The sequence below is a fragment of the Ochotona princeps genome, chromosome 4 (genome assembly GCF_030435755.1).
Source record: "Ochotona princeps isolate mOchPri1 chromosome 4, mOchPri1.hap1, whole genome shotgun sequence".
Taxonomy (NCBI): domain Eukaryota; kingdom Metazoa; phylum Chordata; class Mammalia; order Lagomorpha; family Ochotonidae; genus Ochotona; species Ochotona princeps.
The window spans coordinates 11404857-11425847 of record NC_080835.1 but is presented as its reverse complement, the minus strand read 5'-3'; the positions used below and the strand labels follow the sequence as shown (position 1 = coordinate 11425847).

The window sequence follows — 20991 nt, the reverse complement described above, 5'->3', positions numbered from 1 at the left end:
CCAGCAATCCAAGCTCTGCAGTCAGGTCTTCGTGGCCTCGTGTCTCCTCCCTTGTGTCTAGCTATAGCTCTTGGCAGGAGGAGTAGCTGGGCCTCTGTCAGGCATGGGGGAGGTACAGAAAGTGTGTGTGTGTGTGTGTGTGTGTGTGCGTGTGTAGGTTAGTTCTGGAAATGAGCATAATCAGAGAACGATGTCCAGGCTCTGCATTCCAGGTTCCCACTCAAGATACAGGAAACCAGACATGCGGGGAGCTGACAGGTGGTGAAAATGGGCTGAGGATATGGCATTTGATGATGTGGGGATCTCAAATGAGGACAGGAGGAGCTTGAGTTCAGTCCTCCACTCCACCTGCAGCTGCCTCTTCCCTGGACTGTTTCATTATTGTCGAGTTTGCTACTTCTTAAGGACTGAGTCATTTTCTCTTTCTATGCTCTACCAGTTATGTAAAAACACAATTTTATGCTCTTCATAATACATAAATAGGTCACACCAAACCATTCTGGAGTAAAACACAAAAGGAAATCATATATACCTGAAATTAGCCTTAGGTTCTACAGAACTAGGCCCTTAGGTTTGTGACTCTCAGACAGAATGGATGGTGAGAGACAGAAGTTGGTGAAACATTCAGACTGTTCAACCACCCCTACATTCAGGGGCTGCAATCATATACTCACCCAGTGCCTAGAGGTGATTCAGGTAAAATGATAATTTCAGGCACAATGGGAAAGCTAAGAATCTGACTTGGGAAAAGATAGTCACAGGATCTAAGGGATGGGGAAAGTGTAACTTTCCTTTAAAAATACACATGTTGAAGAGCTCTGTTCAAAAAGCCAAATTAGCCAAGGGGTACTGACTTTTCCAAAGTTAGCTCTTGTCAGGTATGACCAGAGGGACTGAGTCTGGGTTATTTGCATTTGGTTCTGGGGCTGTCTCTGTCAGGGGAGGTACAGAAAGTGTGTGTGTGTGTGTGTGTGTGTGTGTGTGTGTGTGTGTGTGTGTGTAGGTTAGTTCTGGAAATGAGCATAATTAAAGAACGATGTCCAGGCTCTGCATCCCAGGTTCCCACTCAATGTACAGGAAACTGATTCCAAGGGAATGATGGAACATGCCACCAGCCCACATGTATAGTCCAGGAACACATACCTGTACTAGACAGGCTGGACTGGACAAGCACCCAAGCCCCAGGGAGCATCCTCTCCACCCAAAACTGGATTCACTGTGCTTCATGCAATCATTTGCAGGCACATGGAGATGTGTACTCCTGCTGTAGCTCTTTCAACCTCAGTAGGCCCTTCTGGGAACAGTTCCCTACCAATACCACCTGCAGGTTTAACACTTTGGGAGGAGGATCTAAGCCAGTGTTTGCTCTGGAACATGATCATTGTTCTGAGAGATACGAAGACTGGAGTTGCATGCATGATGCTTCCTCGTGACTTTGTGCTTGCAATGACTGGATAAGAACATCGATAAGTGGGCTTTTACATTCTTTTCTCCAGGTTTGGAGTGGGGTTCACGTCCTCAAATCTAAATATCTTCTTGCTCTGGATTGGTTTCCTGTGGCAGTGTCTGGGGAGCACTACCAAGGACAGATTGTGGCTGGTGCCATTGGAGCACAGGGAAATGTCATTCTCCAGGTCTGATGGTGAACTGGACACACCATAACAGTGATGTTTTCATACAGGCTGACATATCCTCATTCATCCGGGGCTAACCAAGAGAACCTTATGTCATTAGCTGCAGTTATAATGTACCCATTTCGGGAAGGTGGGCTGCAACTCTCAGCTGTGTGAGAACATGAAAGGTCACAAAATGCATCTCATCCATCACCACACACTCCTTCCTCAATGCTGTGCATATTCAGAGAAACGGTTCCAGAAGGCCTTCTGCTAAGCTCCAAAAAGGATGGGATCATGTCTTTTGCAACAAAATAGGTACAATTGGAATCCAGTGTGCTTAGTGAAATAAGGAAATTCCAAAAAGACAAATTTCATATATTTTTTTCTGATTTGTGTTGGTCAATATATAAAATACAAAAATGTAATATATATGAATGAAATTCACATCTTGACAACTGATTGTATTATAGCCTCTGGCCATATTCCTAAGGAACAATGGTCTTTCTATTTACCACTTGTTAAATTCTTTATTTCCTGGAGGATTAATTTTAAGATTATAAATTGAAAATATAGCATCTCAAAAATTGAAATAAAATTAAGAAAGGGAGGAGGAAACAGAGAGTGTGGGAAGCAACTTTGCCTTACTAACACTGTATATGTGCAATACACTAAATTTATTCTCTTCACATGCACACATAAACATTTAAAATTATTCTTGAAATTAAAGTCTTAAATACCTTTCTCAAGTGTTCTAGGGTATCACAGGGATCCTGTTCTTTTAAACCTGTGCATTTTGCTTAAATTGCCACAAATTTCTTTCTTTTATGACTTCAAGATTTTAAACGTTTTAATTAGTATTTAACAGATTCAGTGTGATATGTAGATACAATAATGACACTTCATTCCTTCTTCCCACCCTTTTCCACCTCAATCTCTTTTCTTCTCCCTTTCTATGTTATTTTAAATTTTTGAGATAACACATTTTAGATTTACATTACAGTGAAAGTTTAATCCTCCACAAAATAGCAACTTTAATAAGTAAAAGGAAACACCTGAGTCTAGTGTGAATACAATTTCTATAAACAAGTGAACTGAAAAAATGACCATTTTATAGTTACTCAGTAAATTAGAAAATATTCAGAGATCATTAAAACTACAGTTGTGCGGCATTTCCAACCACTGGCTTGACAAAGGTATAAAACAAAGTTTTACAAAACCACATATTTTTAAGCATAGATTTAACTATGACATTTTTTTTCTTCTTTTCCTCATGTAAGAATGTCCCCCTTCCAACGCAGGCCCTTAATTCTTGGATTGGTGACTTCAGCTATAAGCTCATGATTTTATTGCTTTTTTACCATCTCCAAACCAGATTTTTGGTTTTGTTTTGTTTCATTTTTTTGTCTTTAATTTCATTGGTATCTGTTTCATTTTTCTCAGATCTTCTTTCTGTTTATTTTGATGTTTTCTCTTTTCTTATCAGTTGCCTATGGTGCTAGCTCATCTCATTGACTTGAGACTCAATTTTGGCCAGTGTAAGAATTTTATCCTAAAGATTTCCCTCTCAAGTACTCTTTAATTCTCTATTACAAATTTCAATGTTAAAAAATTCCTTCACTAGAAATATTTTCCAGTATCTTTTCCTATTTGTATTTATGCATTTTAAGTCTTATCTCAGTTTAATAACTGGGTCTATAATCCAGTTTCCACTGGGTTTTGCTGGTGAGATAAGATACGGTTCAACTTCATTTGTTTCCATTTGGACAGTCACATTTTCCAAGATCTTCCATGAAAAAATAAATTGTTCATTCACTGACTTCTTTGACATCTATACTGGAAGACAGTTGACCATAAATGCAAGGATTTATTTGTGATTCTCAATTCTATTTATTGATCCATAAGTATGTGCTATTCTTACGATACTTAGAATACTATTCTGAAATACTTGATACTAGAATACTATTTTGGGTGAGAGTTAGAGTTTTATTTTTCATTATGTAATTCATGCAATAATAGTACACAATAATGTAATAGATGTATTGTTGAAAGGCAGCCATTGTGGAAAAACAATAAGAAACAACCTCAAGAAACTAAAAGCAGTATTACCTATTGTGCCCAGGATCCCTCTAGAGAACATTGACAGTTCCAAAACTGTGATTTGAAACATCAAACATATTCTCTAATCTAGACTTTCCTTAATGTCTGTGTCCTGCCTTAAAGTGTAGACATTGTACCTGTTTTAGAAAATTTAACCTATGTGTTTTCAGTATAAAAAAAAACCTGAAAAATAGAATTCTCTTCATTTTACTTCAGATTATGTGCCTTGGTACTATAGATACATCTTATTAATATTTATATATTGATTTAATAATCTAAAATGTGTTGAACTAAGGTATTAGATCGAATCAGTTTCAGTGATTTGTTCAGGATTCCACATATTTCTAAATAGGTAAGTCATTGCATCTGATAAAGAAGACAGCTTTATATTTTACAGCATGAGAAATAGGTTAAAACTTTAAACAACTTTGCTTTATTATTTTAATAAAGATATTGATGACTTGCAAATTATCACAGGTCCATCTTTCTTATACCAAATAACTCAACAGTGACAGAAACATGATCTCCTCTAAGGTGACCTGAGCCTGGGAACAATACACTAGAAAACACGTGTCCCATTGAACTTCAATACATTACTGGTTATTTCTAGTTTGTAGAAGTCCAGAACAGTTCTTCCACGAGAAGTGACAATGTAGATAGAATTGCGTGATCCACACAGCACATGACATTTAACTTTGGAGTTATTTCATGCAGTAGATCTATGAAGGGTGAATTAATGTTCGCTCTTCTTGCTATCACTGAGTAACTAATCCTAGAAAGCGTTTTGCCTTGTGCACCACTTTCTTCAACGCACTCTTGACTTCTTTGTTCCTGAGGCTGTAGATGACAGGGTTCAGCATCGGAATGATCATGGTGTAAAACACCGATGCAACTTTGTCTGTGTCCATGGAGTGACTGGAACCAGGCTGCAGGTACATGATGATGACAGTCCCGTAAAATAAGGAAACGGCAATGAGATGAGAGCCACAGGTAGACAGAGCCTTGTGGTGTCTCTCACCTGAGTGCATCTTCAGAATGGTGATAAATATGAACAGGTAGGAGATCAGAATAACAACAAGAGCAAAAAAGATATTGAAACTTGAGAAGAGAATAAGAATCAGCTCACTCACATGTTGATCAGAGCATGTCAGAGACATGACTGCTGGGATATCACAAAAGAAGTGATGGATCACATTGGAAATACAGAAAGGGAGTCTGAATGTATCTGCAGTCTGGAGAGTAGCAATCAGAAAACCAAGAATATAGCAACCTATGATCAGAGAAGTAAACCTGTTCTTCGTCATGACTGTGGCATAATGCAAGGGTCGGCACACAGCCACATATCGGTCATAAGCCATTGAGGCCAGAAGGTAACTTTCCACAGTGGCAAAGAGTGCAAAGAAGAACATCTGAGCAGCACAGCCACTAAAGGAGATGACATTGTGTTCTCTACACAGGCCAGTCAAAACCTTGGGAGTGACTATTGAAGAGTAACAGAAGTCCACCAGAGACAGGTCACTGAGGAAAAAGTACATGGGGGTGTGGAGACGAGAGTCCAGCAGAATCAACGTGATCATGCCCAGGTTCCCAATGAGCGTGACGAGGTAGATAGCAGTGAAGATTACACAGAGTGGCACCTGCAGTTCAGGGGAGCTGGTTAGTCCCAGGAGGACGAATTCACTCACCTTTGTATTGTTCAACATTGTTGTAGAATCACAAGATGATCTACAGCAAGCAGAGACAAGGGGCAGCATGATTAGTAAAGTGTGATACAAAAATCAGAATGAATGGGCACTGTTTCGTTACTGCACTTTTCCGGATCTGAAGTATAGAGATCAAGTTAACATGCAACTAAAGTGAAGAATCTAATGGAGCATATTTTTTACAAGCAAACGGAGTCACAAAAAGGGATAATAGGCTGTCCAATATCAGAGGCCAGGATAAAACTCTCAAATAAGGTCTTTTAAGTCTAGCAGTATACATTCTAAGTTCTCATGTCCACCTGTCTGGTGTGTATACATTTGGTTAATGTTCTCAAGCATATCCATAATTAACCTGTTATTGTTCTCTTCAGATCTGAAGTGACTTGGACATAAAGAGATTGAAAAATTATTCAATATTACACAACCACCTACAAACAGAATCTATCTTTGATCTTAAAGTAATTATGAACGTGAATGCTATTCCTGAATTTGAGCTGATATTTAATTTACATTCAGTAATTGCCGCTATAACAACATACACAATCCTGAGGTTTCATTGTAGAGTAACTTACAAGAAAATGCAGTAGGATAAATGCATTTTTACAAGCATGTAAGAGCCAATCATGAAAAGAGGTATGTATGGGTTGCAAGGTCTAAAACTCTAGAAAAAAGTTGTATTTATGTTGGCAAATAAGTGCTATAATGACGATGATTATTGGATCTAACTCATGGGATTATTGTGAATTAAGTGAGATGACTTATGAGGAGCATTTGGTAAGGTGTGGAAATTCAGCACAAAACCAACCTATTCCTGCTGAGCTAGAAAAGAGATTTCTATGCTAACATAGGAAAGATTTCTGGCAAGGCAAAAAGTTTGATTTCAAGTGACTTTTGACATTTTCTCACATCTTATCTCCTCTCATATGTTTGGTTTATCCTTTCATTATTATTCTGCTCTTTTTCTCAAAGATGGATGGTTTTGTCAGCCATGCTGTAAACAAACAAAAAACCACATATTACATTCTGATTTCTTTCATTTCTCGATTTCAATGACATTTTAATTCATGGTGAAGTACTGTTTCCTTATGTTACACCTTCTTGCTACCACTTTGGTCAACTTTGGATGCAGTTCAGATTTTAAGGGTAAACTTTACTGCTTAGGAGCAGCTTGCAGTGACTCAGTGGCTAATACTCCCCTTGCAGGCATTGGAATCCCATAAGGGCACCAGCTCTTGTCCCAGCTGCTGTATTTCCCAACCAGCTCACTGCATGTGGCCTGCGAAGCACTGCAGGTTGGTCCAAAGTCTTGGGACCCTGCATCCACAGGGAAGACCCAGAAGTAGCTCCTGGATTATGATTTTGGGTCAATTCAACTCTGGCCATTGTGGCCATTTCGGGAGTAAACCACGAGATGGAAGTTCTCTTTTCTCTGTCTCTCCTCTCTGAAATTCTGCCTTTCCAGTAAAAACAGAAATATCTTTTTAAAAAAATCATTGTCTTTGGAGCTGATTTTGGTCATCACATTAGTTTTTCAGGAAATAACAGTTTCACATCTTCTTTTTAATGTTGGATCCTTGGAGAGAAACTTACCTCCTGAGGAATACTACTGTTAATCTCCCTTTCCTGGTCCCACATTTTGTCCTGACATGTCCGGATTTTATATTTTTATGTTTGTTAATACAACACTCACACTATAATATGAGCTATCATTTTTATTTTTAGTATCATTATGTTTGTTCTTTGGATTGCTCTGTAGATAACTCCTGATAACTGTACCACCTCAAAATTCTTATTCACTGTACACAGCTTCTTTCATCATGTGAGGCAAGGTAGCCATGGTTTCCAGGATTTAGAGCAGTCAACAGCCATTGTTAAGGTTGCAGTAGCCAATGAGAACACAATACAAAGTGAGTAAGTTATCATGAGTTAGAGATTGCTCTGAATGAGATCTACTCAGAGATTCCTTGGCCAGCTTAGCAATGGTGTCCAGGAATCAACAAAGGCTCATCAAGAGTATTAACTACTGAAGATCTAAATCTACAATGAAGATCTTCAATCAGATCTCCAAAATTCATTTCAGTTTAACATTTGCAAGCCAGTTTTTATGCGTAAGATATACAAGAAATAATGGAGAGAGATAGATGATAGGTAGGTGATGGACAACACATAGATAGGATGTAGGTAGCTAGGTAGATGGATTCATAGCGAGATAGCAGTAGATGGAGGGAGATAAAGTGATTATGCCCACCTGCATATAAACATACAACCTCACAGACTGTCAAGATAATGGAGGGTTGGAGGGAATACATGCCTTCCTCGTATCCTGGTTCTAGAAAGAACAATTCTAGAAGAAAATCCACATTAAATAATACTGAGGTCTATGCCTTTAATATCTTCAGTGTCAAATTTTCTAGATGAACAAGTAATCAGAATTGGAGATTAGAAAAAAAGTTTGTGAAAATGGAGTATGTATCTTAGAAGCTTTTAACAATTCACCTGATGTTTATGTTTTTGCATTTTTTGTTGTATTTTTGCATCCTATTTGTGAACTTTAAAATCAATAATAACCCACGACATAATAAGACACAAATAAGCCATCACAATAAGCCATCACAATAGGCTTTCCTTATATCCTGGTTCTAGCAAAAACAATTCAAGAAAAAAATTCATATCTAAATAACACCAAGGTCTATGCTTTTAATGACTGAATAGAATTACACAGAATTATATAGAATCTTACCTCGTTCCTTCAAAAGGAGGAATGGAAACCCTGAATTCTGAGTCTGGAATCACAAATTCATCCTTGGAAAAAGGTACAGATGATATTGTAGAAATTCTATCTAATAAACTTTCCAAAAGATTTCAAGGTCTTAAAACATCAAAGAGTTAGAGAACGATCATAATCCTGGAACTAGGAAAACTGAACTTGGTTCTGCCACCATGAATTTTTCTGTACACTAGAAAGAGCTATTCAATGCTGTCCTAACTTTCCTAATTTTGCAAGAAGAGATAATTTTATATACCTCCATAATCATAAAACCATGTCTGAGAAAAATCATGATGGTGTTTTCATACAGTTTTTATCAACGTGTCAATTTACTAAGGTAAATTATGCCCTAAGGCATTTTCATTGCCTGTGATTACAGACTTACTGCAGATATTAAGCTTGTGGAAAATACAGTGTGTCCCAGAAACAGAAGCATTTATTTAGAGATATATTGACCAGAGAGGCTCTGGTTAATTCTTCTGTTTTTAAAATGATGTCATATAGAGTCATGAAGTCATTCCAGATCCTAATAATGGCACCCAGGAGATTATCATGCAGACGTGGGATTCTCTAAGTACAGGGTCCCTGTGAGGGCAATCGCTTCTCCTCATCCCACTTATCTAGGAACGAGGCAATTACATACATATAGGGATACTCTTTGTTATAATGAGCAGTACGTACATCATTTTCAGCAACTGTTGCTAGAGCATAGTTCACACATCATATGGGTTCTATTTTAGTTCAGATTCACATTTTTCTTTCATAAATGGTAGCTTCATTTATCTAAGTTTATTGTGAAATTACACTAATTCAGTGACATCATCATGCTCCTCCTACCATGCTAATGTGATGCAGCTTCTACCACATCTGTGGTTACATCCGCCAATGAAGTCTTCAAGCTCTCTAAGTCCTCTGTGAGATGTGGAGTCAGCTTCTTCAAAACTCATGATAAATGTTGGTATTTTGATCTTCTCCCACAATTGACAAAAATTCTAAACAGATTTTTCAGATTTCAATGTACTTTTGCAAGCTCTAGCGAAGGTCTCAGTAGCTAATTCAATTATTGTTTTATGAGAAGTGTGGCTTACAGAGTGATTTCAAAGTAAAAATTAATTCTTCAAAGCATTAATTCTTGATCCATGGGTTACAATAGTACATTGCATTAGAGGGCATGTGCATTAATCCCATGTTACTTCATCAGAGCTCTTGTGTGAACAGGAAACTCGTTAATGAAAAACAACACTTAGTAAATAATCTTATTATGAGTAGTAGGTTCAACAGTTAGCACAAAATATTCACTCTAACAATTGCCATAGAAATACACTGTTATCAGATCCCCTTGTTCCGTTTGTAGAACAGAGGTGGGTAGAAGCTGCATTATCTTTAAGGGTCCTGGTGTTCAGGGGATGGTAAGCAAACATTGGCTTTTATTTCAATCATTAATGGAGTCTACATGTCATACAGCAGAAGTTATTTAAGGAGACCATTCCTCCCTATATTTTTGTAGTGCCTGGAGTAGCACTGTTGGTTTGCTCCAATAATCTATTCTTTGTCGGTGTGCATGAATGTTTGGTGGAAGTTGTCTGATCTTTGATCTGTCTTTCCCTTTGGAGATTTATTCCTCACTAGGTTTAAATATTTTTAGCTTTAAAGTGTAGAAAATGTGTCTCTTCTTTGTACTTAAGCTCTTGGAGGAGACTGTACAGTTACTAAGTGGCCTAATTTTAAGATTAGTACGCCTCAAGGAATAAGAACGCGTGACTCAAAACTTTATTTCTAAGAAATAACTCCCAAACTGGTCAATTTCAGATGAGGTTTCATCCATGCTATTACAAGTATAATTTTTAAATTCAAAAATCAAACAGGTTTAGTGTATGAGGCAAAAGAATATAGAAATACAGTAAAAAATTTTTTTAGGAAATGGATCAAAACCAATGGCCATTATATAAAAACTAAGGGATTTGCAGATGCACAGTAACAGAAACCAGTAGCATTCATTTTAAGAACTGTACTGAGGAAAACAATAAAATATTAACCATTTCTTATTCCTCTTTATTGATGACTTACCAATTTTAATATAATTAAAAAGCCCTTTTCAAAATGTAAAAAAAAAAAGAATGCGTGAAGAGAGAGATGGAGGAATGGATGTTTGGTGAAAATGCAGAAAAAAACATTATCAGAGAAGTTGGTTATCTTTGTTTTTAGGTTTCTCTAAAATTTTTATTTCAAGATACAGTTTCATAGGCTCGGGTATTTTCCTTCCTACTCAAATCTCCTCCTATCCACTCATTTTCCCTATGTTATTACAATAGTATATGCCTTCAAGAATAGTCATAAGTCTATCATTCCTCTATTTAAACGTGCCTTGACATTGTTGTAAAGATATATTTAACAGCCTCATTAGGAATCCATCTTTGATTTTGAAGTAGAGATGTATCTTCACATCTGGATATGATAGTGTCTATTACACAATTACTATGCATCCCTTTAAATGAAAAGCCATGAGACAAAATCAACAACAAGAATAAAGTTACAAAAATTTACGAATCTATGAAATTAAATTACATGGTAGTGGACCAGCAAGATGGTGTAGTGGTTAAAATCCTCGCCTTGAACACAATGGGATCCTATATGGGTGTCAGTTCTAGTCCTGGCAGCCACACTTCCCATCCAGCTCCCTGCCTGTGGCCTGGGAAAGCAGTCGAGGATGGCCCAAAGCTTTAGGAACCTGCACCTGTGTGGAGACCTGGAAGAAGCTCCAGGCTCGTGGCTTCAGATTGGCTTAGCTCTGGCCATTGCAGCCACTTGGGGAGTGAATCATGGGATGGAAGATCTTCCTCTCTGTCTCTCCTCCTCTCTGTGTATCTGCTTTTCCAATAAAAATAAATAAATCTTTAAAAAAAATTACATGGTACTGAATGACCAATGTGTTGCTGAAGAAATGAAAAAGAAAATTTAAAAAAATCTTCTTGAAGAAATTATGCCACTGTATAATTTATGAGTCTATGAAAAATTTAATAAGAAAAAACTTTTGAAGAAATGAAAATAAAAACAAAAATATCAAAACCCATGAAATGTAGCAAAAACAATCTTGAAAGGGCAATTTTGCATAAAGGTTGCCTTACACCAGAGAGAACACATGATTTTTATCCTTTTGGGATTGACTTATTTTACTGAGCATAATAATCTCTAGTTGGGACCGTTTGGTTACAAATGATAGAATTTCATTCTTTGTTTAAGGCTGAATGCTGTTCCATTTAGTAGATGTACCACAGTTTCATTTTTCACTCCTCCTTAAACAGGCATTTGGATTTTTCCATGTCTTTGCTATTGTAGATTGTGCTGCTGTAAATGTGAGATAGCAGATCCCTTTCTCGTATCAGATTTCCTTTCATTTGGATACATTCCCAGAAGTGGAATATCTGGATTATATGGCAGGTCAATTTTCAGTTCTTTTAGCACTATCCATATTGACTTCCATAGTGGTTTTTTTTGGTTTTGTTTGTTTGTTTGCTTGTTTGTTTGTTTGTTTTTGTAGTAGCCTACACTCCCACCAAGTGAAGCTGGGTACCTTTCTCCAGCTCCTGCTTGCTATTGGTATGTAAATGTCTCAGTTCTGTGCTCTGCCAGGCAATTAACAATTAAGTGCTCTAAGATGCATTGGGAAACATACAGAAAAGTAAATCATCCCCTCTAAAATAACTTTTGTTATTACAAGAACTCTAACAGTTAATACACAATAGTTAAAGCATTTTCTGACCAGCAAACATTGAGAGCAAAAGATTCTGGGGGTTCCTTGGAAACCATAGAAACTAGGGGAATCTGTCCTAGTGACCGCTGCCACTGGGGCTGGATTAGTGTCCTAACCAGGGCAAGACCAAAATCCCACTGCCAACAGAGCTGGATTTTGGTGACTGAACGAGAGCATGACCAGAGCCCACTGCCAACGGAGCCAAGACCTCACCCAAACTTACCTAACATGTTCAAGTTCCTGTCCGAGGTGTCAATTCTTGAGGGTTTCCTGACAAGGTCACTGAGGGTGAGGCAGCCATGTTCCTCAGCTGCAACAGTCACTCGAGACAAACTGCTGAGGGATGTCTGTTTATTTATCACAAACTCCAAGTTTATAAAGGTTAGGGAAAAGGAGAGCTGGAAGGCACCTTGTGACAGTCCTCCCCCCCAACAATGACACTGTGATTGGCTAAAAGGCATGTTTATTCCCCTTGACATTTCAGTCAAGTCACAGTTCATATCCCACATGCGAGGTTGAAAGCAGATAAACTGTAAGCCACGCCCCACCAGGTAGCGGGCAGAGAGCCAGGGGTGATTACCCACAGGAAGAACATATTAAAAACTCAAGGTGAGACACAGGTGGGGCCTCCCCACTGTGGACACTCAGAAACCGAGGGACACTCAGAAACTGAGCTTACCAATTTCTTGGAAGAAGCTAATGAGAAAGGACCAGCAGAGAAGGTGAGAGCAAGGGAGTCATTGCTCACCCTGAGGAATCATCTCCCTCTCCTTTGGCCTGTCTACAAGAAAGCCCAGAGTACCTTGAAAATAAACCAACCTAGGGGCATCTGTGGACACTTTCAGTCCCCTTGGACTGGAGAGGCAGCCAGACGGGGTTCTCAGCCTCCCAATTTCAGCTATGCTGATACAACTTGATACCATGAAATTCTTCTAAGGACTGGGCAAGGCATCCCAGAACAGACACCAGTTACAACAGTGGATAGCAATAAGCCCCAGGTGAACAGCAGTGCACCGGCCTCAGCACACTCTAACTGTGGCCTGTCAACCATAGAGTTCAATTAAACTTCCCAACCTATGCATCCTGGAGAATCCATGCAGGCAGTAAAGGCAAGGCACAACAAGCCCTCTCCTTGGGAAGTCATCATGGGAACCAACTTGAAAACACTCAATGCATCTATTAAAATATCTAAGAGCCAACAAAGCATCGTCTCCTCCAGCTTTCCTGCTGGACGTTAGGAAGATGAGGCAGACCTGAAGGCCCAGGTCACTTACAGGAAGAACCTCCCAGTATAAAAAAAGTTGGAGGACTTAGCAACAGGTGCCATCCTTCAAGATCCTGCCATTGACGACCACCTCCAAGACTGTGTCCCCAAGATAACCCTCACTATGGACAACTTTCCTTTTCATGCCACTGGGGCCAGAACTGAGAGCCAATCCAGCAGCAGCACCCCATGGGGGAATGACCTCAAGATGCTGTGTGCCACTGACAAGTGGGATGTATGTAGGAGTGCATGAGACTCAGACTAGAAGGGCAGGAAGGAAGGTTTATAGGAAATGCCCTTGGGCTGTGCTATCCTGCCCAGGCTTCGCCACCCATAGAGTGTCTAATGAGCAGAACCTTGTTGCAACAGCCCAACCAACCAGCATCACCCCCAGCCAACCGTCTGGAGAGCAGAATAAAGAACTTGCTGAAGCAACTATTCCCCAAAACCAAAAACAGAAAGATTCTTCACCAACATGTTGTACCCCCAGGATTAACCACAAATTGATTCTTTATGGGTGTTAGAGAGCCTCAGGGTCAGATGCCTGTGATCACGGCACCTGACCCTGAGAGGAGAAAATCGTGTGTCACCATGGATTTTTAGCCTTGAAGGAAAATTCATACAAAGAACAATTCCAGTGGAGGCATGTTCATGCCACCCCCAAGGGAGCTTCCTTGTATTCTAGGTCAAAGGGAAGGATGACTAATGCGTGTTGCACAGGCTGTGACTAGCCACATGTGTCCTATCAAGAACAGATGGGCCTGAGACACAGAGAACAACCAGGCTGTGCTGCCCAGGGAGCCTGTGTTTCCCAGCCAGACCCTGCCAGAACCAGCTAAGGGCAACAAGTGACATGGAACACATGACAGCATCAGATATGGGCAACAGGTGACTTGGGATGACAAGTGCCCCAGGCCTCCCCATCCTCAGTGTTTTTAGACCAGCAAGAGTGCTGGCAGTCAGATGGCTTAATGCCCCAGGGATGGCCCTGAGCATCTTGGGCACCAACAGTGCAGGGGGAAGTCCTCAGGCCACCCCACTGTGTGCTCTGGGGGCTTGGGAGTGTGGGTCTGTTAGGACTTTGGTGAATGGAGCAAGAGGGACTGAGAGGAACCTGAGGACTCACGTCCAGATGAGGAATGATTTCTGAGGTACTGCCATTGACAAGGGCACTGTAGCTGCAGGTAAGCAGTGGGCCAAGACATAGCTGTTTGGAGGGGACAGGAAGACCTTTAAGGATCATACTGAAGCATCAGTACACGTGGGAGATCTGAGCTTGGCTACTTAGCATTGATCATTGCCGGCCGCCACTCACTGGCACATACTTAAGTCAGGGCTGAGGACCAACCTGGCAGGGCTAGATCACAGATTCTGCCAGTGAGATAAGAACAGAGTATAGGTCACATTAGCCTGGGCCATGACAAAGTCCAGCATGTGGGAGAATCAGGTCTAGGGGCAGACCCTGTGTTGGGAGTATTTGGACCCACCCCTGTGGGAATGCAATTTCTGATGATTTACTCAAGAGCTTGGAATGGTGACAGCTGAACTGGATATGACTGAAAAATCCTCCAACATTCGTGGGCATAGGGGTTGCACACAGGCCAGGCTGTTACAGGTTGCAGCACTCAAGAATGGGGTGTGGGGTGGGGTGGGCCACAACACTCACCAACTCATTCATACACTGGGGCAGAGGGGGCAGATTGTACTAGATAAAGGCCTGGCATTCTCTGATAAGAAGATGCTACAAAGATCTTTCTTTTTCTCCTCTCTGTAAATCCGACTTTCCAATAAAAATCTGACTTTCCAATTTTTGATTTCTATTTTCAACACACATTAGACATTTATGTGTACATACATATACACATGCAAATATAAAAATATTTCTCCTAGCATCACTTTAAAGTTAGATTGTTTAAAAACTACAAATCCAATACAATTGCCAACAAAATATTTTGACATCTGGGCAATGAAATAATGGCTAGTGTTTAGTTGTTCTCTTTATAAGACCCTTTCTTTTGTGAATGTGGTTAAGGAAGATCAGTTGTACAAACAAATCTGTGGAAGGTCGTGAAATTGTGGGTGGATGTAGGTTTTTGAGGGGATGTAGAGGGCAAAAATAGTGGAGGAAAATGGATGGCAAATGCAGGAAGGAGGGAAGAGAGAGAGAAAAATATCCATGAAATATCTGGAATATGTACACTTGATACAAATTAAGGAATAAAACCATTTAGAGCACTATTGATGGAATGAAAATAATATTTATTGCCTGGAGTCATTTCTCTCTTACTAGTTCTGTATATTTGCCATTTACCTACATCAAGACAAAAAAAATAAAATGTGTTACATTTAGTTTCAATTCCCTACCTGTATGACAAATCAGATGTTAAAACAAATGACAATATCTTTTATTTATCCATGAGGGACTGAGAGTTGAGTACCCAGAGACAGTTATAAACCTAGGTCAGTCAAGGAACATTCTTGGACACTTGAGGAGGCAGAACTAAATACAATAAAGAAAATATTGGTTTTCTATCAGGTAACACCGTTGCTTCGGTTTTTATGATTTATTATGTATGCTTATTGCATCTTTTTATCCTTTCCTCCACTGAAAGGATGCTATAAACCAATGGATAATATGAAGTACCATGAAAACATTGATTTACTTAATTTATTTATTATTTCAATTATCCATAACTTAAGAATTATTTACCTGACAGACAATTGTGTATGTGAGTTGTGTGTGCATGTACGAGGGGGGGGGGGGAGAGAAAGAGAGAGAGAGAGAGAGAGAGAGAGAGAGAGAAAGAGAGATGGATAGAGAGAGAATATCGTCTCAATGCCAGGACTAGGGAGAGGGCCAATGCCAGGAGCCAGGAACTCCCTCTGGTCTCCTACACAGGGAGACTTGCTCCATCAGCTGCAGCCTTCTCAGCACATCAGTAGGGAGCTGGACTGGAAGTACAAGAGATAGAACTCGAACTGGCTGTCCATAATGGGATGACAGCACCGTAAGCAGCAGCCTTTGGCATTTCAAATTCATATATGCATGCGTAAAAGTAAATACAATAAAATACTAATATGAGTTTCTAAAGTAGTCAAGCATTATTCATCATTTCAAACTGTTACTTGTACTATTTTAGTATGTTCTCATAGTACAAAGAATATCGAAGTTTTAAAACTTTGTCTGCAGGGACAGATGTCTAAATGAGTTTAAGCCAAGCCTCAGAAGACTCATACAAGGATGACAACATTTTTGTTCAAACATCATCCTTTTTGCTTCTATTCTCCTTGTGTCTTCAGTTCCATGTTAATAACTTGGCAGAATGTGCCACTGGATAGCATAATCATTGGTCTATTTAACATATGGCAGTAGGATCTAGAAGCTGACTCCAGAGGTTATTTAAGTCAAATAAGGGCGAAAAAGAACAATAAAATAACAATAAAACATCTGAGAAGCTAGGTTAGGAAACATAGCCCAGAAACAAATGCTTTGAGGTGTTGGAATTGTGGGTATAGAAGCAGTTCTTCATGTGTCTTACACATCTGATCTGTTGGTGAGCTCATGGGCATTCTTGTTCATCAGGGCTCAAGGATTTGTGTAGGAAAGCTTGCCCTGTCACTTGTGCTGTAAGTATTCCTACGGTTGGGCTCAAAACGTTCTTCAGTGTCTGTTCTGAGAAACAGTAGATTTCACAGGGGGACATGACTAGCCCTGATCTGTTCCTATCAGCTCATTCCACCTTGTGGTTCACAGATAACCCCAGCAACTGGTACTGCAGATCTATCACCTTTTCTAGCATACGTGAAGGCTGTATGACAGGCAATCTGTGTCCCAGTAAAAATGGGATACGACTTTACTTATGGACTCCAGGTTGCAACAGTGGAATAATGCCATGTATGAGTGTGCGTGCGCGCGCGTGTGTGTGTGTGTGTGATGTGTCTGATGTGTCTTTGTTCCAAATTTTGAATGATGTGGGAAAAATAATGGGACATACTTATTACACTGCTCAGTTAACTATCTCTAACAAGGTATAACAATATTTCTACAAAAGTAGTAAAGATAATGTCAAAAGGTACGTTATTAGGATAGACTAATTTTAAGAACTTTTTTACCTTTTATCTGAGGACATAAAATTGTTTTTCTATACAATGTAAGTATGAAAATATCGTAAGCTCCATGTAGATTTGTACAGAAATAACATATTTGGTTTGGATAAAAGTGTACAATTTCCCTAAGAAAGATGCACATATAAGAAACATTACTGTCATCTGATGGGTTTACATTACATAAGTAAAGTCAGTTCAGTTTAACCAATCCTGGTATTGCTCATCTCACTTTGTTTTCCTTTCTGTAGAAAAAAATCCGACAGTATATCATCATAATAAGATCGTGTTAATCATCTACTTCCATTTCCTTTCACAGCTGAAGGTTTCTGGAGCAGAGGATAGCTAAGAATTGCAGTTTGTTTCTGAACTTTCTAGTCTGAAGACTTTCGGCAAGCAAGATGTGCAACCAGGGCTCTTCGTTGTCTTCCTCCTTATTTATGGAGCTAGTGTGATCGCCAGTCTAGGGACAATCATCCTGATCAAGATGGATCCCAGACTTCGCACATCCATGGATTATTTCCTCAGCAAATTGTCTTTTTCTGATGTCTGCTTCTCTTTAATCACCCCCTTCTAAGATATTGGCTGAGTTTCTTTAAAGATTCATTTATTTTTATGGCAAAGTCAGATAGACAGAGAGGAGGAGAGACAGAGAGGAAGACCTTCCATCTGATGATTCACTCCCCAAGTGATCACATGCCCAGCATTGCACTGAGGCGGGCCCAAAGCCAGGAGCCAAGAAACTCCTCCAGGTCTCCCACGTGGGTGTAGGGTCCCAAGGCTTTGGGCCCGCCTCTTCCGCTTTCCCAGGTGATAAGCAGGGAGCTGGATGGGAAGTGGGGTCGCCGGGATTAGAACTGGCACCCAAAATTGGATCTCGGCACATTCAAGTCGAGGACTTTAACTGCTAGGCCACAGCACCAGGCCGATATTGGGTGATTTTTTTTTATCGGAGCAAAAGAAGATTCCATATAATGTTTGTGTCATTCTGATGTATTTTTTCGGGGCCTTTGCAGACATGGAATGTCTCATGTTGGCTGTCATGGCCTACGATCATTATGTAGCCATCTGCAATCCACTTTTTTACACAATTGCCATGTCTGGGAGAATGTGTACACAGCTAGTAGCTGTTGTCATCACTGTAGCCTTGGTGGACTCGGCCATCCACACGAGCTGCGTTTCGACTGTCCTTCTGCAATTCAAATGTTATCGATCACTTCTTCTGTGATTCCCACCCTTGCTACCCCTCTCTGACTCAGACACTTTTGTTAATGAGATAGTGATGTTCACTTTCATTGGCTGTGTTGTGGGGTTCAGCATCATCACTGTCCTGCTCTCCTATAGTTACATCATAACTACCATTCTTCGGATGAATTCAGCTGAGGGCCGGCGCAAAGCCTTCTCCACATGTGCCTCCCACTTAGCAGAGGTAGTTGTGTTTCATGGAACTCTACTGTTCATGTATTTCCGACCCAGCTCGAGTTACTCAATGGATACAGACAAAATGGCCTCTGTTTTCTACACAGTTGTCATCCCTATGTTAAACCACTGATCTACAGCTTAAGGAATAAGGATGTGAAAGATGCTCTCAGAAAAGCAATCCAAACCATAGTCTCTTCTGGGTGACATGTGGCTTTCCATCTGAAATCACTCAGCTCTCCTGAGAGTTAAAGTTCAGATACAGTTTGGCACAACTCCCTGTAATCTTGCCAATACAACTTTACATGTTTCACTTTCCATGTATTTTCAACTATTCGTACCTAAGTTGAATGTAGGCAGCAGAGATGTTTGGTCTTCTCTCTAAACTAGTAAGAACAGAAACAGACTCTCTGTGTTGCTCCACATAGAAGGTGCTTTCATGCGTCTGTCCTCGGATGAGAAGCATGTCCCAGGGAATTATTAACTCAACATACTCTTCTTTGCTTCTCTGCTTGATTAAAGTGGATTTAAGTGGCATAATTTCTCAGTCAGAAGAAAATTAAAAATCAGCAAACTTAGTCTGTTTCATGACCCTGCTTGCGCATTTGCTTCACAAAACCATCATATGAGATAAATCACACATGTAATTTTGTGGACCTAGACGAGTCCATCCTTTTTTTTATACAAGAATAATCAAGTGTAGCCACTGTGTCCTAAAACTTATAAATCTTATTCATCCCAAAGTAAAATGCAATTAATTTATGAACATCTGACCTTAATTTTTGGTCAATAAATTCTCACTTCAAAGTTCATTCAAAGAGAAAACACTACTGTATAATAGCCATAAGAAGCTTTCCCAGTGCATTAAAAAATAGGAAAAAAATGTGCTCATTATCTTGCAAACCGTGTCCTTTACATCCTTATTTCCTGGGCTGCAGATCAGAGGATTCAACACGGGGATCACCATGGTGTAAAACACTGAGGCCACATTGACGGTATGTCTGGAGTTCTTGGAGTTGGGCACACAGTAGAGGAAGAGGATGGTACTATGGAAGATGATGATGGCAGTCAGGTGGGAGGCACAGGTGGAGATGACTTAGCAGTGTCCACTGGCTGAATGCGTCTTGAGAATGGTCACGACAATGAACACATAAGACGTGAGGATGATGAGGAGTGAGTTTATTTCATGGAAATGGGGCAATAGCGAAAAGTAGTAACTGAGAGAAGAATCAGAGCAAGAGAAGGGACATCAGTGAGGACAACTCAGAGAAGTGTTTGATGGTGTTCAAACCTCAAAAAATATAACCTTAGGGTTTGGTGCAGTAGCCTAGTGGCTAAAGTCCTCTCCTTGCACCTGCCAGGATTCCATATGGTCACCAGTTCATGTCCCAGCAGCCCAGTGTCCCATCCAGCTCCCTGCTTGTGGACTGGGAAAGCTGAAGAAGATGGCCCAAGCCTTCAGGCCCTACACCCATGTAGGAGACCCAGAGGAAGCTCCTAGCTCCTGGCTTTGGGTCGGCTCAGCTCTGGCCGTTGCGGCCACTTGGGGAGTGAATCATCATATGTAAAATCTTCCTCTCTGCCTCTCCTCCTCTCTGTATCTGGCTTTTCAAATAAATAAATAGATCTTTAAAAGGAAAAGGTAACCTTAAAGCTGAGCATGTGAGTGCCAAGGAATAAGCCACTCCAGATGAATAGGATATAGTAAGCATCGCAGCACAGTGTTTTGAGAACATGATCACTATGCAGAGCAGAAGGCTGAAAATGGCCACAAAGTGACCATAGGCAATCACTACAGATAGAATTACAAAGAGAAAGAATAGAATTACAAAAGATACAAAAGAGAAAGTATTGCACTATTTATTCTGTAAATGAAATGGTTCTGTCATCTGCAATTAGGTTCACCAGCATCTTGGGACCAACGATAGAGGAACAGCAGAAATCCACAAATGAAAGGTGGCTGAGGAAAAGTACACGGGGGTGTGCAGTGTGGGGTTCACTGTGATGATCATGATCATGCCAAGATTCCCTACCGCACTGAAGCTGGAGACTACCAGGAACACCAGGAAGAGGGGAACCTGCAGAGCCGGAGAATCGGAGAAGCCCAAGAGTGGTGTCGGAAGTTACATTTCTTCCGGTCAGATAATTTTTTCCCTTGGTGTAATCTAGAAATAAGTCTTGGAAATTAAACAAACCCCCCCCTCCAAAAGGAAAGTGATCGCCACATAAAGTGCTTAATTATCTCCTGCATAGAATATAAAATAAGACTA

At 40.1% G+C, this 20991-nt stretch overlaps 1 protein-coding gene and 1 pseudogene across 1 annotated transcript; one reads left to right on the top strand and one right to left on the bottom strand.

Annotated features, from left to right (window-relative positions):
- Window positions 1–4468: 4468 nt before the first annotated feature.
- LOC101523682 (olfactory receptor 5B17-like) lies at window positions 4469–5416 on the bottom strand. Its single transcript, XM_004585500.2, has one exon. The coding sequence runs from the start codon at window positions 5414–5416 to the stop codon at window positions 4469–4471; it is 948 nt and encodes a 315-aa protein (XP_004585557.2).
- A 702-nt stretch (window positions 5417–6118) lies between these two features.
- Window positions 6119–18928, top strand: LOC101523434 (olfactory receptor 5W2-like; annotated as a pseudogene).
- Window positions 18929–20991: the final 2063 nt, after the last annotated feature.

Bases quoted from the DNA above. Each gene is read 5' to 3' on its own strand.
- LOC101523682 (XM_004585500.2), bottom strand. From the start codon at position 5,416: ATGTTGAACAATACAAAGGTGAGTGAATTCGTCCTCCTGGGACTAACC.